General features: G+C 36.3%; 1 protein-coding gene across 4 annotated transcripts in view; it reads left to right on the top strand.

The window, feature by feature from the left end:
* Window positions 1-16,848, top strand: part of LOC150105407 (sorting nexin-13-like) — a 599,079-nt gene that overhangs the window by 260,704 nt on the left and 321,527 nt on the right. For all 4 annotated transcript variants that reach the window (XM_090394133.1, XM_090394134.1, XM_090394132.1 and 1 more), the window contains one exon: window positions 16,375-16,516. In XM_090394133.1, coding sequence (XP_090250259.1) covers window positions 16,375-16,516 — 142 coding nt within the window. The remainder of the gene's footprint in view (window positions 1-16,374; window positions 16,517-16,848) is intronic.

The raw sequence follows: 16,848 nt of genomic DNA, 5'->3' as shown, positions 1-16,848 counted from the left end.
ATTTACTGAAGTCCAGAATCAGAAATGATTGTAAATGTGAAGATGGAATTAAAAGAATGATAGTCATAGGGAAAAAAAGCAATGTTAAACTTGACAAAAATTATGAAACATAGAGGTGTGAGTAAGGCCACGAAAGTTAGAATTGTTCAAAGCGATGATATTTCCAGTAGTGATATATGGATGTGAAAGCTGGATTATTAAGAAGAAAGATAGCAAATTGACTCATATGAATTGTTTTAGAGAATATAAAGACAGAATGCTCCTTTGAGATGATGATGATGATTGCTAAACAGAAGTTGATATGCAAGCTGATGAATCATTGGAAAAGGCAGTTATGTTGGTGAAATTGAGGGAATGAGAAGAAGAGGAATACCACAAAAGAGTTAGATGGACAACATAAAATAACTTACCAACTTGAATTTACAATTACCAAAGGAAAGGACAGGAGGCCAAGTGGGATGGAGAATCTTTGTTCACAGGATCACCAGGAGTCAAAAAACGACTGGATGGCACATAATAACATCAACGTGCCTGTTTATCCTCCTAAGTCATACTCTCACCAATGGGGCAAGTATGACATCTCAGTTGCAGTCAACTCCTCTGATGCTGTGGCCAAATCCAAAACTCTTGATCCTCATGTTCCCTCCACTATATGCTGCCTGAAATAGTTGTTCCTCAAGAAATGCAATTCCTGTATTGCTGCATGCTGTGTCTTTTGCATTCTTTATATCTAGTTGAAGTTTCCCCGTAATGATTGCTCACATTACACTTTTCAAACTCATCGCCTAAACATTTCTTGCTCATCACCAGTTATATTTCTTAGTCTGTAGCAACATCTCACTAAATATCTTGTTTTGTAAACACATCATATACTTTCGAAGTCAGTAGTGTTATCTCCACTGTGATTCTCCACCCTGAGAGCATCCATGAGTAATGCTCTAAAACACATGCTATATTCTTTAATTTCTATTCCTGCTAGAACAACCTTTGAAGACAGTGAGTCAATCAATGCCACAGATTCATTTCCTTTATTCCTAATACTTTGCATTTATGCATAAAAACCAGTGCACTGCCAATATTCTTATAGCCTTTATCACTCCCCCTCATACTCCACCCCGGCTCTGTAATACAGCCTACACCCTTTCGTTTCTCAAGCCACTATCCCCACATAAGACCATCCCTGCTACATTCCACCTGTGCAATTCTAGTTTCCCTGTCCCAACACACTCACTTGCCCAGAAAACAACAGTCTCTTCAAATGCCTGCATTTGAAGAAACTGCATTCACATGTAATCCATCTGTTGCATAAAAAGAGCTATTTTCCTACACTATAATAATGAAAAAGGTATTTTAGTTTTTTCATAATTTTGACTTGCATAACAAGAATACTTCAAATGAGTACTCATGCATTTGGACCTTAGACACTGTAGTATTATAATTTACGTATAATGTAAATACTAATGAAGCAGTTTTTTCTGAGAATATATCTTTTAAAAGAACTATAAGCAAAACCAAATTTCTCCATATTTTCTGCTGGCCCAGAAACCTAAAGTAGGTAACACATATGATCTGTAATGGTTGATTAGCTTCAGGAGCCAGTAATAACATAATAGCTGTATCTGCATAGGGTAATACTGCAGTACTAATTGAGTACTACAGTATTGCTTTACTAGAAATGTTCAATATTGAATAAAGACTGAAACAGTATATGCCATTTTAGATCTCTCGGCTGCACTTGCTTCAGTTAAAATAATTTTTAACTGAAAAATAGTGCTTTTCAAAATAACTAAGATTCAAATTACGGTAATATCAAATATAAATCAGTTGTCATGTGATAAAAAAATAATAATAAATCAATGAACTTCACTTGAACACTTCAGCAAAAAAGCAGCATAAAATTATACAAGACACATATTGACCTAAATAATATAAAAATGCTAAAATTACAATCTAAAGCATCAGCACAAAGTACTATGACCATATTAAAAGTAAATTCAAAACTTGAACAAAGTAGAATTATTCTGCAGACAGTGAACCTGTTTCTTCTGTGGTTCATGTTATAAATTAAACCAATTTAAATGGCATGGATGTCTGATTAGGCTTACAATGGAAAAAGTTATTTGTGATATGCAAGAGGAATGGTGTACAGAATAAATTTGATGAATCAAAGGAGTTGTATGTGTCTGATAGATTTCATTTGAATAGTTTTGAAGTTAGATGTTTGAACAGAGTGTTCTTCAGTAAGAGGTAAGTTCAAAAGCAGGGAAACCAGAATTACTAAAGGGAGAGGATACAATCAAATATGAGTTCATTCATTCTTGCACCAAAATGAATGCATACAGAAATGATTAGGCAATGCTGAATACAGTTTCCAAGTTTTGAATCTGAATGGACTGGTAATGACATTATGCAAGGGTAACTATGAGCCCAAGGGGATGTTGAAATGCATCCCCTTGGGCTCATGGGGGGGAGAGAGAAATGATCATGACATATAAGTAAGGGATAATTACCAAATTAATGCAGATGAGAATTTTCATAGAATGGGTGGAGACGGTGGGAGAAAAAGAAGTTATCCATAGAAACTATATGATGGGTGTGAGCAAGGGGATGAGAAGTAGGTTTTGTGTGGAGAGTGGTGGATGATTTAAGTGCTTTGCCTGAAAGTGGGGTGAGTGCAGAGACTGTGAAATAATTTAAATCACAATATCGTGAGCTGTATGTGTGTTAGAGTGGGACCTCCACAACGATTATCTTGATGCTACGGAGGTCTGATGATGATAATAAGAGTACACATATAAGATTTTTTTTCTTGGAGAGTGTGAATAAATGTAATGGATTGCCACGATATCTTGATTAAGCTTAACACACGTGAACCACAGTAGTAGGTTTTTTATTACTACGTAAATATTTCGTCCTAGGTATCTTAGGACATCATCAGTACAATAAGACAATAGTAGGAATGACAAAAGAAAGGGCGCGTACGTACAAAGGAATCCAAATTGAGTGCAGTGACGCATTGCGGCCTGAACTTAAATTAAATTAAATTGAACTAAATTACTTAAAATTAATTACAGTTAAGTTATTATTTTACACAATTTTTTTATATGACAATTTCCCATACTTTAGGGATGGCAAGAACATCAGTGCGGTTTAGATTTGGTCTGTGGAGTAGAGCTTCAGCACTTTCTTTATATAAACGTTCATATTTATATGAAGATCTGTGTAGAAGTTTTGTCTTTTTCCAATGGATCTTGTGGCTTGTCAGGCCTCGTAAATCAGGCCTCACTCAACTCCGTGTTGAGTGTGGCCTGATTTATGCGGCTTGATGAGGCGGATATGGTTTTGATGTTCAGAAATGCATTTAAAAATTGATCTGCCTGTCTGTCCAAAATAAGAGAGATTACAGGAGCATGGAACCTCGTATACACCAGGTAGTAGCATGGGTGAAAGTTTGTCTTTAGGTGAGGGTAACAAGTTTTGGATCTGTTTGATGGGTTTGTAGGTGGCAGCAAGATTGTATTTCTTCATAATTTTCAAGAGCCGTTCAGAGATGCCTTTGATATAAGGTATGGGAATCCTATGGGGGGTTGTTCTTGTCTAGGTTGAAGCCTTTCTCTATATAATCATGCCAGAGTATCGAAGTGATAGCTAAAATTCAAAATATAAAAGGATATTATTATTATTATCTGAGCCCTCCAGGGAGTCAAGGACTCATTGAGGGAGGCTATATTACCCAACCCAGCTATCATACCTTCCTTTGAATTCATTTACAGTAGATGCACTCACTACCCATAAGGGCAAATTATTCCACTCACTCACTGCTCTCTGGGAGAAAAACCTAGCTCTTAACCCTTTCTTGACTGAGAACAACCTTAACTTCCATGGTTGCCCCCCGTGTTCTCTTCCTGCCTTCCATATAATGAATTTCATCATTTGAAATGCTATAACACCCATTCAAAAGTTTATCGACCTCTATCATATCACTCCTCTTTCTCCTGTTAACCAGTCTGTAATCCACATATTCACAATCTGTCTTCATAATCTAAATTCCATAATCCGGATATAATCTTTGTAACTCTTCTTTGCACCCTTTCCACAGCTTCTTTTTCCCCTTGGAACCTGGGAGTCCAAATCTGTGCCCAGTAATCCAAGTGTGGTCTTATCAAACCCTTATAAAGCTGGAAAATTACTTCCTTATCCTTACATGTCAAGGTTCACTTCAACATAGCAATTATCCTCTGAGTTGTATTTGCATCTTTTGCTATGTGACCTTTGAACTTTAAATTCTTATCCACCAAATACACCAAGATCCCTTGCCTCTTCAGTTTCTTGTAGCATAACCCTGCTAATATAATATGCCGCTGGAACTCTAATCATGCCAAAGTGCATAACTTGACAATTTTCCATTGCATTAAACTGATAGCCATTTTCGTTTGCCCAGATTTCCAGTCTATTGAAATCATTTTGTAATTGCTGAATATCAGTAGCATCTCTGATTGCCCTGCCTATCTTTGTATCATCAGCAAACAATTGGAAATCTGATGATAGATCCTGCTTGATGTCATTAATGTATAGATTGAACAATAATGGCCCAAGGACTGAACCCTGAGGTAAACCACTGGTTACCTTAAATCTGGCAAATTCACACCCAATTTTTGATATCTGTCTGTCAACCATCCCCTGATCCAAGTCAATAGATTATGTTCCAATCCCATATTCTCCAGTTTACACAACAGTCTATCGTGTGGTATCCTATCAAATGCGTTAGAAAAATCCAACATTATCATAGTGTATCCATTCCCTTTATCCAACTCAGCCTTAACATTGTTATAAAATATGAGCAAATTGCTAAAACATGACCCTTCTTTAGTAAATCCACGCTGTTCCTTGCAGAGTATAGATTGCTTGTCTACCCATTTCTGTATGCGAGTTCTTACCAACTTCTCTAAAATCTTCACTACCACACCAGAGATACTAATAGGTCGGTAGTTAGACACATCAGTTTTTGCACCACCCTTGTGCAATGGAACTATCATACATTCCTTCCATTCCTGTGGTATCATTCCTTAGCTGAGACTCAAGTTATACAAATGTGTGAAAGGCCTAGCCAATTCAGCAGAACATTCCTTTAACAAACGGGCAGATATTCCATCTGTCCCTATTCCTTTAACCTATTCCCCAGGTTATGCAAGAGCTCTTCAACCTCAGTTTCATGAACCTGTAACTCTTCATCCAACATAGCAGTAGCTCCATGCACCATACTACATACACCTGGTTGATATATCTTAGCAAAGAGCACTCATTAACTGAACAATCTCCTTAGCTTCTGACACTCGTGTACCATCTGCATTCAAAAGTTATTCTTCCACATTCATTATTTCTTTTGCTTGTGGCATAACAATAAAATTCTTTTGGATTGTCTTTAGCTTGCATGGCCAATTTCTTTTCATACTCCGTTTTAGCTTTTCTCACAATACTCGTTACTTTTCTGGCCTGAGCTTTATATATTTCATAACTCCTCTCACTCTTATTCTCACAATATTCTTTCCACATCATCTTCTTCCTGTGGATCTCTAGCTTAATAAGGCTGCACATCCATTTCACTCCCAATCTATTTATTCTTTGAACACTAGGGATACATTCAGATACCGCCTCAAGCACTTGTTCAAAGATTCCCATGCATTGCTGACATTTTTTCCATTCAGTAACTGGTACCATTGGACCAAAGATAGTATTCTTCTAAGTTGATCATAATTTCCAGCTTTGTAATTCAGCATGTAGCCTTATTTAATTGGAGCTTCAATACAAGTAGATACTTACCAAGAAAGAACATCATGATCATTGTCACCAATTGGTGGTAAAATAGCCATATTCTTGGCAGAAATCCCTTCTGATGCTATGAGCAAATCTAACACTCTTTGACCTCGAGTTCCTTCTTTCACATGCTGCTTGAGAAAGTTATCTCGCAACAATTCAATACATTTCTGTTCTTCCTGATCATGAGATTTCTCTTCTACCCAATCAATGTTTGGAAAATTAAAGTCACCTATAATGATCATTCGCAAGACTAAATTGGCAATGCATTTCTTCGTCCCCTGCAAATGAGTTGCCAGGTCTGTAGCAACACCCCACCATATATTTCATTTTGTTAACCTCCACTTCACACCAAATAGACTCAAACTCATCGCTACATGCGACATTGTTACCATCATTGTTTTCTTGTATTTCTTCCCTAACTGGACTTAAGTCATCTGATATCATTAGTAGCACTCCTCCTCTCCTATCTCTTCTGTCATTCCTAAAAATAGTATATCCGTTACACTCGATCCTACTTACCATATCTGATTCTGATAGCTAGGTTTCACTAATGCCAACAGTCTTAGGCCACATCGTATTCAATAAAGCAACAAACTCAACCCCTTTGTTTCTAATGCTCCTGGCATTTGTGTATAGACATAATAAATTACGACCTAGCCTATTCTTATAATTAGATATGCAATGTATTTGGTCTTGTTCTAGAATTTTCTTTTTTCTGTCCCCAGACATACTTAAAAGGTCCGAAACCAAAGCATATTTTTCCACTCCTTCACGACACACATAACCATGTTCAGAGGCATTTATATCATTATCACATTTGTATACCATAGCTGAACTTTTACACACATTTTTCCCATTCCTTCCTTGATGATCTAGTTTCCCTGACTCTCTGCATTAAGTCTTATACCAAGAAGTAATTTCTCCAGGCTTCTGATGCCAATTGAATTCAAGTGCAGGCCATCATTCTTATACCAATCTTTTCTACCTCCAAACACACCCCACACATCTAAAAACTCACATCCATATCTTCTACATAGGCTGCGCATGAAATCATTTGCTATCATTGCCCTCCTTCTTAACTCAGTACTATCATATCTATTTTTACTCTTTCACATTTCTTTCTCGCTTCTTCCAACAGACCTTTCATATTTTCTCTCATACTATGTTTATCACCACTTAAATTATTTGTACCTACCAATACTACCATTTGTTTTACATTTCTTTTTTGGTTTTCCATTATGTTTGTCATATTTTTAATTTTTGCTCCCAGGAAGCTAGAAATGGTGACTCCCTTAGCAAGCGCATATTTTAAAATTAAGTCACCATACCATATTACCTCTTTTTTTCTTAGATATTAACTGACTTACCTTGCTGTTATTAACATTTTGATTACCAAGTTCAATATTTTCCTGCCTATTGTTGTTGTTCTCATCCTTTTTCTTATCCTGTCAAAGTTTAGACAAATGTTTTTCCACCTTATATGAAGAACTGAAAAACACAAGCTAGAATGAAAGCAAGATTTTAAAATGCATAAAAAAAAAAACATTTGATAAGGATTTTCATCCCTTATTAAATTTCATAAATGAAGATATGGGCAATCAGTAAAAGAGCAATCATGAGTACCCTTTAGCTATCATTTCTGTACTCATACTCTGGTTTTCATTTATTATTTCTATATCCTGAGTTTACTCATTAATTTTTATTCAGTACTTTTATCTTTTGATGTTGATATATTGCTTTTCCAGTTTATATCTCAAATTTTATTAGTTAATCTTCCATAGTTTTAAATTTTATATTTTTCCTCAAATGATTTATCCTAATCTTAAAGGCAAATTTATTATGCTATTCATTTAGTTTTACTATTTCTGTATATCCAAAAGTTAAAATTATCAAGGTAGATTTCTGATATCATTATTTTCACTAATTAATGAAATAAATGCCTTTTTTTTTTTCATTAACATAATTTAAATCAGCTATATCCAATAACAGTTCATAAATATGAAGCTGCCTACATTGGTGTACATGGCTCTGTAACATAAAAAGCTTGCATATACATTTGTAATTCTTAAATAGGTAAGGTAATTTAATATAATAAAATTTACTACGAAAGTTAAGTGCACTTCAAGACATGAGTTAGAACGAACAAATGATAATATTTAAAAAAAAAAAAAAAACAGGTAAGTTGAGGGAATAAATAAAAATACGCTAAAATATATTGTGGATATCTTTTATTAACATATTTAGTTCTAACAGAAGTGAAATAAATTAATGCTGTTGCCCTGTCATAATTTCTCAAAAATATTAGAAGCTTCTCTATGGAGTCAATGCATTGAGAGAAGGTCTGTTCCAAATCATGCAATGCTTATTGTGTGTGTGTGTGTGTGTGTGTGTGTGTGTGTGTGCGCGCGCGCACGCATGCATATCTTTTCAGGGAATATTTGCAGATATATATTCCCTGAAAATATATATCTGCAAATAAAAATTAATAAGTGAACTCAGTTTTCCCCTCCACACACCTGTCATGAGCTGTGAAATCTCACATATGTATATCCTGCATACCCCCCTTACCAACTTAAGTTTGTGTTATTATACTTGCCAAGAAAATATATTCTTGTTTAATCCTTTATTCAAGTATAAACAAAGTTTGTGTGTGAAAAACTTTCATGACTAGGGCTACTTGTATGTAGAGGCCACTCAATATCCAATAATTCAAAGTACACTTCTTTTTCAGCTTGCTTAATGTTATGCATTATGAGAGATTCACTAGCCAGACCAGTTTTAGCCTTTATTGAGGTCTCATCAGTGAGAGCCAGATCCAGGAAGATACCAAAGTTGAATTAATGCAGAAGTCACACATGCTCTGTCCAAAAAGAAACCGAACTTTTCAAAAACAGAAGAAACTAGTGGCACCACCTGTTGTATCTTTTTGTTGTCAAAAGCGGCAATCTCCATTAGTGTTGTGTGAACTGTTTATGACATTTGTTTCATTAGAAGCCAAGTTATAGTGACAGTGTGCTTTGACAAATGGTCAGAAAATGAGTTTCAAACAGAGAGCTATGATTGGCTTTTGTGTTAAACTTGGTGAAAGTTTTACCGAAACACATCAAATGTTTCAAAAAGCATACGGTGATTAATGCTTATCCTGTACTCAAGTTTAAGAGTGGTTTAAGCGATTTCAAATTGGTCGTGAGACGCTTGAGGATATGACAAAAAGCTGTGCCGTCCATAAACTGGACTGAGCGAAGTTAACATCCAAAAAGTGCATGAGATTGATTGAAGATGAATTGGGGATTCCAAAATCAACTGTGCACAACATTTTGACCGAGAGGTTGGGCCTTCGTAAATTGAATTCACGATTTGTTCCCCACAAGTTGACCGACGACCAAAAAATGTATCGAATTGAACACTGCAAAGAGCTCATTAAAACCGCTCGTAAGGACTCAAACTTCCTTGAAACAATTGTTACTAGTAACAAAAGTTGATGATTTGAGTATGAGCTCGAAACAAAGTGCCAGAGTACTGAGTGGAGACTACCAGAAGAGGGGCATCTGAAAAAAATTGCTTGGAGAAGTCAAAAGTAAAGATAATGCTGACTTCTCTCTACGATTCCAAGGGCATTATCCACAAAGAATTCATTCCGTCTGGCCAAATGGTCAATGGTGAGTTTTATCTTGAAGTTCTGAAGTGATTGATAGCGAGAATTGCACAACATTTACGTACGCATGAATATCGTGATGCAGGCAGCTGGTCACTTTTGCACGATAATGCACCATCTCATCGTTCAAACATTGTGAGACGGTTTTTGAACAAAAACCAAGTTTGTGTGTTGGATCACTCGCCATATTCACCTGATTTAGCACCCTGTGACTTCTTTCTCTTCCCCAACTTCATTTGCCAATGAAAGGAAAGCGATACGACACCATTGAAAACGTTCAAGTGGCAGTAGCCACGACCCTCAACAGTATCCCAAAAACCGATATAAAAAAAACTCATTTAACGAATTAATTGACCGTGTCAAATGCTGTATCGAAGCTGAGGGAGAGTATGTTGATTGAAATAAAGGATTTCAATAATTATAATTGGCCTGTGTTTTATTTTCTATCAAAAGTTCAGTTTCATTTTGGACAGAGGGTGTATATTTCCCATATGTCATACAAGTAGTATATGAGACTCCCTTTAGTAACTAATAATTTTCTGTCCTATCCCTGTCTCTCTTCTGCCTCTGGACTCTTCAACCCACACACCTTGAATCTATCCTCATAGGGAACATTCCATAGACTTGTCACCAGCTTGGTCACTTGTCTCTAGATTCTCTCCACCACCTCCTTAACTCCAGTATGGAAACTGTCGACTTTACATCAAATTGCCTTGGTATTCAATGTAAAAACATTATGGAAAAGTATATTAAAATTATTAAAATACTCTGTATCAGAGATAGATGTAGAAAGTTTTTTCACTTGGTTACAAAGTAAATTATACTATCCAAGAAATTGACAAGTACGCACATCCAAATAAGCAAATATATGAAAAAGTTACTCTGAGCTTGTGCTACTGCATTTTATCGTTATTGTAAGTGATTTTCATCCAGATTAATCATTCAATAGAAATCTTAACACCGGGTACTAAGGAGCCAATTACTTCTGTACATCAAATCAGTTAGCTTTCCTGTTAAAAATTAGCCATGTGTAAGTGCCCACCATGCCTACCGTGTGAAGCAAAAATGGCAGCAACAAAAGCTGATGACAGAAGAGCACCTCACATCTCGCCACACAGCGCCAGTATCTGCCAATAAACCCACAAAGTGCTGCAGATGTAAAATTGATGTCACTGATTTTTTTATTATTATTATTATTTGACACCTCCAGGGAGTCCAAGGACTCATCGAGGGAGGGCACCTGCTCTACAACTCCATCTCTACCATTCAATCATCAACTGACCGCAACTACACTAACGTCATCTATCGCCGACCACCACTGATATTTCCACAGACAATCACAAACATTCATGTCCACGGCGGGATTCGAACTGCAACCTTGTGGCTGGAGAGCAGATACGTTATCCACTCTGCCAACCAGGTCAGAAAAAAAAAAAAGTATAATGTGAGAGTTCTGTTGCCACTGGCTACCTGCTTCCTGTGCAAAAATAGATGAATTGGCATGCAAGCTATTTATCGACCTCAACTGCCCCGCTTCTGTTTGCCTTGACTCCCTTTTGTTTAACAGCTCCTGAACTTAGGTAAATGAGTTGAAAACCTCGAACAGCACTTTAATACTGTGAATGAAACTTTTTTTTTCCAAAATACAAGCCCTGAAAGCTAAGCTTGAACTAATTGACAATCAGCACCACAATGCAAGTTCGCCTTTGCCCATAAATGAACTCCATGACCTAATCCAATGGTAGACGACTCGATGGAGGCCAAAACCAAAAAAATCCAGCACCATTATTTTGACCTTTCCGACGGAAAATGAAAAATCACTAAAAGAAGACATCATCAAATTAGCAGAAAAATGCAATTTTGATTCCAAAAATATCGTCAGGTGGCATCGTTTCATGCCTATAAATAAAAGAAAGGATGAAACGAACTTTACATGCCTCGCAAAAGTGACTTGTAACAGGCCAACAGGCACATCTAAATTAATAACAGTCATCATCAACAAGTTCAAGGACACTTGCTCCAATTGTGTATACTTGCTCAACCAGAACTAACATTTGCCCAGAGAGAACAAGTTGTCATTTTCGAAAACAACTAGAAGAAAAATGCAAAAATGGTAAAAACAGTTGGATCATAAACTACAAACAAGCTAAATTAGAGCAAAAATCAAGTGATACCACTAGTAGTCACCATGGAGACCAACATGCAGGCACCACATAAGAAATGTGCAAGATCCTTGCGGTTAAATATATTTCTCATAGAACCCTACACATATCCACTTCACGAACATCTGTGACCTCAACTCCAACCTTAATAGTGTCCACCACCATTTTCAATCTACCAAATCCCACCTACCCTTTTTTGGCAGAAACTCAAATCTCACTCCCAAACTGCACAATCTTTAACTCCTTTTGACCCAAGGGCAGCATCTGCGCATCCATCCGCTCTGACATAACCTTGTCAGAGAGCACCCAACCTAGAATCGCCCAACTTTGATCTTCTTTGGTTGAAAATATCCCTTCCCCACTTAGTCAAATTCATTAGCTATCTCTGTCATTTCCCCTAGTGCCACCAACCACTCTGAGGTCTTTAATTTCCTCTCTTTAAAATTTGATTTTCATCAGTCCCACTTTCCCAACAGCAAAATCATCCTCCTAGGAGATTTTAATGTCAACAACACCAACTGGCTTTCCTCCTACAGTTGTACAGATCTTGGAGGCAGAGATGCTGAAACATTTGCCATCACCAATGACCTTACACAACTTGTTCACATGCCAGCCAGAATACCAGATAATGCAAATCGCTCCCCAGACACCCTAGATCTCTTCCTCAAAGGATCACCAGTGATCCTTTGAGGAAGATCTCTTTCAAATGCACAGTGAATGTATTGGGCTCCCAAGGAATTCTTACCATAATCTAGTGCTCCCAGAACCCTATCATACCCAGATGGCTCAATTGCATCATCATCCACAAAAAAAGGCCAATCTCCTGGCTTTACACTTTGCTTCCAATGCATGCATAACTGACAATGATAAATGTCTCCAAACCATTCCAGATGCCCAACATACAATGCCCCAATATCCTTTTGCCAAAGAGAGAGCAGAAAAATGCTGTCCAAATTAGACATAAAAAGTCTCCTCATCCTGATGGCATTCCTCAAATTGTCCTAGAAGTCTCTGCACCAGAACTCACTCCTATCCTATGTCCATAGCCAAAAATTCTATAACTAAAAATATTTAAATTAGCATGTTTCAGTTATTAATTAGTTATAATGAATTCTTCCACTTATTTCTTGATTTTTAGATCAATTCTTCTCCTAGATATTAAGCTTCTATACATATCAGCCTGACAATATTTCAGTTGGCTACTATCTCATTAATGTCATGTTATTAAAAAAAAAAAAAATTGTGCATAAGTGCAGTATATTTGTTTACTGGTTTTAGGAATCCATTCTGCTCAAAGCAAAAAATGGCTCTATAAGGGTTAGGTCAGTTCATCATTATCATCAAATTCCTGCCGTGTACCCTCAAAGGGTGTACAGGATATGATAGTACTACACGAAAAATTTACATCCTTAATTGTAGATATGAAGTTTTCCTATCTACAATTATCCTCCAAATTAGTCTTGTCAAGTACTTGTCAAGACTCCAACATTATCAGATCTTATATTTCTACTGTCTAAGGTACTTTGTACCATATCAATCCACCTATATCTTGGTCTTCCTCTGGGTCTTTTTCCTGCCAACGTGGCAGAGAACACTTGTTTTGCTAATCTTTCCTCGTCCATTCTGTTTAAGTGACTATACCACCTGAGATTAGCTATGCCAACGCATTCCTGGACGCTGGCAATGTCAAGTTCTTTATTAAATATATCCTCATTTTTTAATAAGTTATTGCCATTGATGCCATCTGTTCACGCCTCTAATTTTTCTCAGGACTCTCATATCTCCGGTCTCTAGTCTTTGGTCAAGTGTTTTACTTCTGACCCAGCACTCAGATTCATAAGTTAAAACTGGTTTGAACGCTGTCTTGTATACAGCTAATTTAGTGTTCCGACTAATTTCTCTCTTATTCCATATGAATTTATTCAATTGACTTCCTACCATACCAGCTTTGTTGATTCTGTTGTCTATTTCTATATTTAATTTACCATCTTCACTAAAAATCATGCCTAAGTAGCTGAAATGTTTTACTTGTTACACAGGTTCTTCATTCACAACACAGTTGACATTTTCAATGATTCTGCCTATTTTCATTGTCTTTGTCTTTTTATTGCTGACTTTCATACCATGTCTATTACAACAGTTATTCAATTTGGTCAATAAATCTTGCAGACTTGTAGCAGATTTATTTAGAAGTATAACATCATCCACATAAAGCAAAGAGCTGACATTAACATCTCCAATTTTGATATCATGTTTAATACCATTTCCTTCATAATGTGATTCATATAGATAATGAATAACAGAGGGGATAATGTACATCCTTGTCTCACACCAGATTTAACATTAAACCATCTTCCTGTACCTCCTTCAATTCTAACAGCTGACTTACAACTCAAATAAAGACTGAGTATTGCTTGATATAATGCCTCATTGACACCATATAACTGTAGCGTATTGAATAGCTTCTCTCTTGGCACCTTGTCATATGCCTTTTCCAAATCGATAAAACTTAAATACAGATCTTTGTTATATTCCCATGATTTCTCCACTATTTATCGTAAAGTGAAGATCTGATCCTGACAGCCTCTATTTCACCTGAATCCAGCTTGTTCTTCACCAAGCTTTTCTTCCACAATTCTTCTCAACCGTTTCTCAGTATACTTGCATATATCTTACCAGGCACACTCAGTATGGAAATAATCCTGTAATTCTCACATTTAGTTTTATTTCCCTTTTTATATATGGGTACTATTAGAGCTCCAATCATCAGGAATTCGTCCCTCTGCCCAGGCCTTCTGAACTATGCAGTGCAGCCACTGTAAGACTTTTACACCTCCATACTTCGGCATTTCTGGTTGAATATCATCTACTCCTGCTGCCTTTACACATTTCAAGCCTTTAATGGATTTTTCCATTTCCAGTATGAAAATGTATTCCTGACTGCATGCCTGGTCAATGTTTTTTACCACTTTGCTGTCATCACTGCTTGTTTCATTTAGCAGTTTTTTAAAGTAATTATGCCATACTTCAAGAATATCTTTTTTTTTCTCCAGTTTTCATGTCACCTTTATCATCTCTAACTCCTTTTACAGCACTCTTACCTCCATTCCTAAGGTTCTTCAACAACCTCCAGAATATTTTGCCACATTCTTGATATTTATTTTCGATGTTTACCAAAGTCCTCCCATGACTTTTGCTTAGCTAGTTTTACACAGTGTTTAGCTTTCTTACATTTGTCTCTGTATTCTCTAAGAGCACAAGCTGACTTATTTGCCAGGAACTTTTGATATGCTTTCTTCTTTTCCTACACTGCCTCTTTAACTTCCTGTGTTCACCATGGAGTTCTAATTTTTCTATCCTTGCAGACAACTTCACCACATGCCTCTCTAGCTAAATCAATCAGGGTTTTCTTCAAGGCTTGCCACTGACTCTGCAAGGTTCCTGTTCTCAAACTCTTTCATTTTTTCCTCAATAATCTTTGTGTATTTTAATCTATAGTTCACATCTGAGAGCTGCTCAACTTTTATTCGCTTTAAAACTTTCTTACATGTTATTCTTTTCAATATGAAATTCAATTTTATCATTCTCAAGACTAAATAGCGATCACTTTCAATTTCATATCTTCTGTACACTCTGGTGTCCTGCACCAGAAAGAAAACATCACTATCAACAATAACATACTCATTGAGACTTTTCTTATTCCTTGCCTCTTCTCTCCATGTGAATTTGTGCACATTTTTATGTTGGAACATGGTGTTAGTAATAACCAGTCCATGTGCTGAGCCAAATCCAACAGGTATTTGCCATTATTATTAGCTTTGCTCTTTTCTCCAAATTTTCGCAAAATATTCTTGAGAAAATTTGGAGTTTCCTAATCAGTCATTTCCTACTCTGCTATTTAGATCCCCAACAAGGACCAAGTTTTCCTTTTTCATTGTGTCAGTTGCTTTTTCTAAAGCATCAAAAAATTCCTCCACTTCTACCTTAGTAGAACCTTCTGTGGGACCATAGGCACAAATAAGTTTCATTGTTCAATTCCCTATTCTGATATTTGCCCACATCACTCTACTTGAGACTGCGTGCCATTCAAGAAGATTAGCCTCGTATTTTGTGTTGAATACTATGGCTACTCCTGCTTTTCCTTGATTGTCATTGCCTGAATATAACATTTTGCAATTATTGCTCAGAAAGATCTCACCAGTTTTTGTCTTTTTTGTTTCAGTCAGCTCTATTATGTCGTTCTGGTACTTATCTAATTCCTCAGCTAGCTCCATTTCTTTGCCATTCTGGCTTCTTATGTTACCGATCTTTATCTCTAGTGATGTTGAGTTGGTCGGTGTTTTCAGATTTGTTCCAGTAGCTGACTTTTCGTTGTTTGCTATGGTTCCCTGGCGAAAACAACGGGGGCCTTGTTTAACCTGGCGATGCCCCAGCCGGCATGAAATTTTTTCATGTTGTACCACCATTTTCTATATTGGTTTAAGCCAATAAGAATACAATTTGTTGGGCTAAATCCCAAATTGCCAGCCCATCCTCGTTCGTTCAGTATCCAGGTAGATACCCAACAGGAATATATCATTTTAAGATTTGTTTTTGTAACAGGTGTGTGTATAGATATAAAAAATGTTATTTTATTTTTTTCTCTAAATTTGATTATCTAACAATGCAATTTTTACTTTTTTTTTTTTTATTTATGTGTGTGTGTGTGTTAAACTTTATTTCTTTTGCTTTATTTTTCAGTGCAAAGATATTTCAGTCACAAGCAAAGAATTTTTAAATGTTGTGCGTACCACAAATAACACTCAGGAATTGCAAGCAGTAAAAGAAATACTTGATCATGAAATGATTGTTCAACAGGCAAGAGATACAGGAGATACAGATGGTAATGCTTTGATAATTTCATTTCAATTCTACTAACCAAATAATGATTTAATATTGATGTTTCATCAATCTTATAATACATAAATATCTTTATTTTTTTCTCCAAGAAGTTAGATTCTTGTTTTAATACTTTATCCAAGCATAAGCAACAAAATGTGCAAGAAGTATCTTCACAGTTCAGCTACTCATATGTATTACATTATTATTATATGGGTATCTCCATGCATTCAAAAGACTCGCTTCGAGAGACTTGCACTAACTATTATTCACACAACGTCTATCACACATTGCTAGTAGGAATCTATTCCGCTCATTCATTGCTCTCCAAACAAG

This window comes from Typopeltis vanoorti, chromosome 6, assembly GCF_054136105.1.
Source record: "Typopeltis vanoorti isolate ZY-2024b chromosome 6, IOZ_Tvanoo_1.0, whole genome shotgun sequence".
NCBI lineage: Eukaryota > Metazoa > Arthropoda > Arachnida > Uropygi > Thelyphonidae > Typopeltis > Typopeltis vanoorti.
The sequence above is the reverse complement of the archived record's forward strand: the minus strand, read 5'-3'. Positions and strand labels throughout refer to the sequence as shown.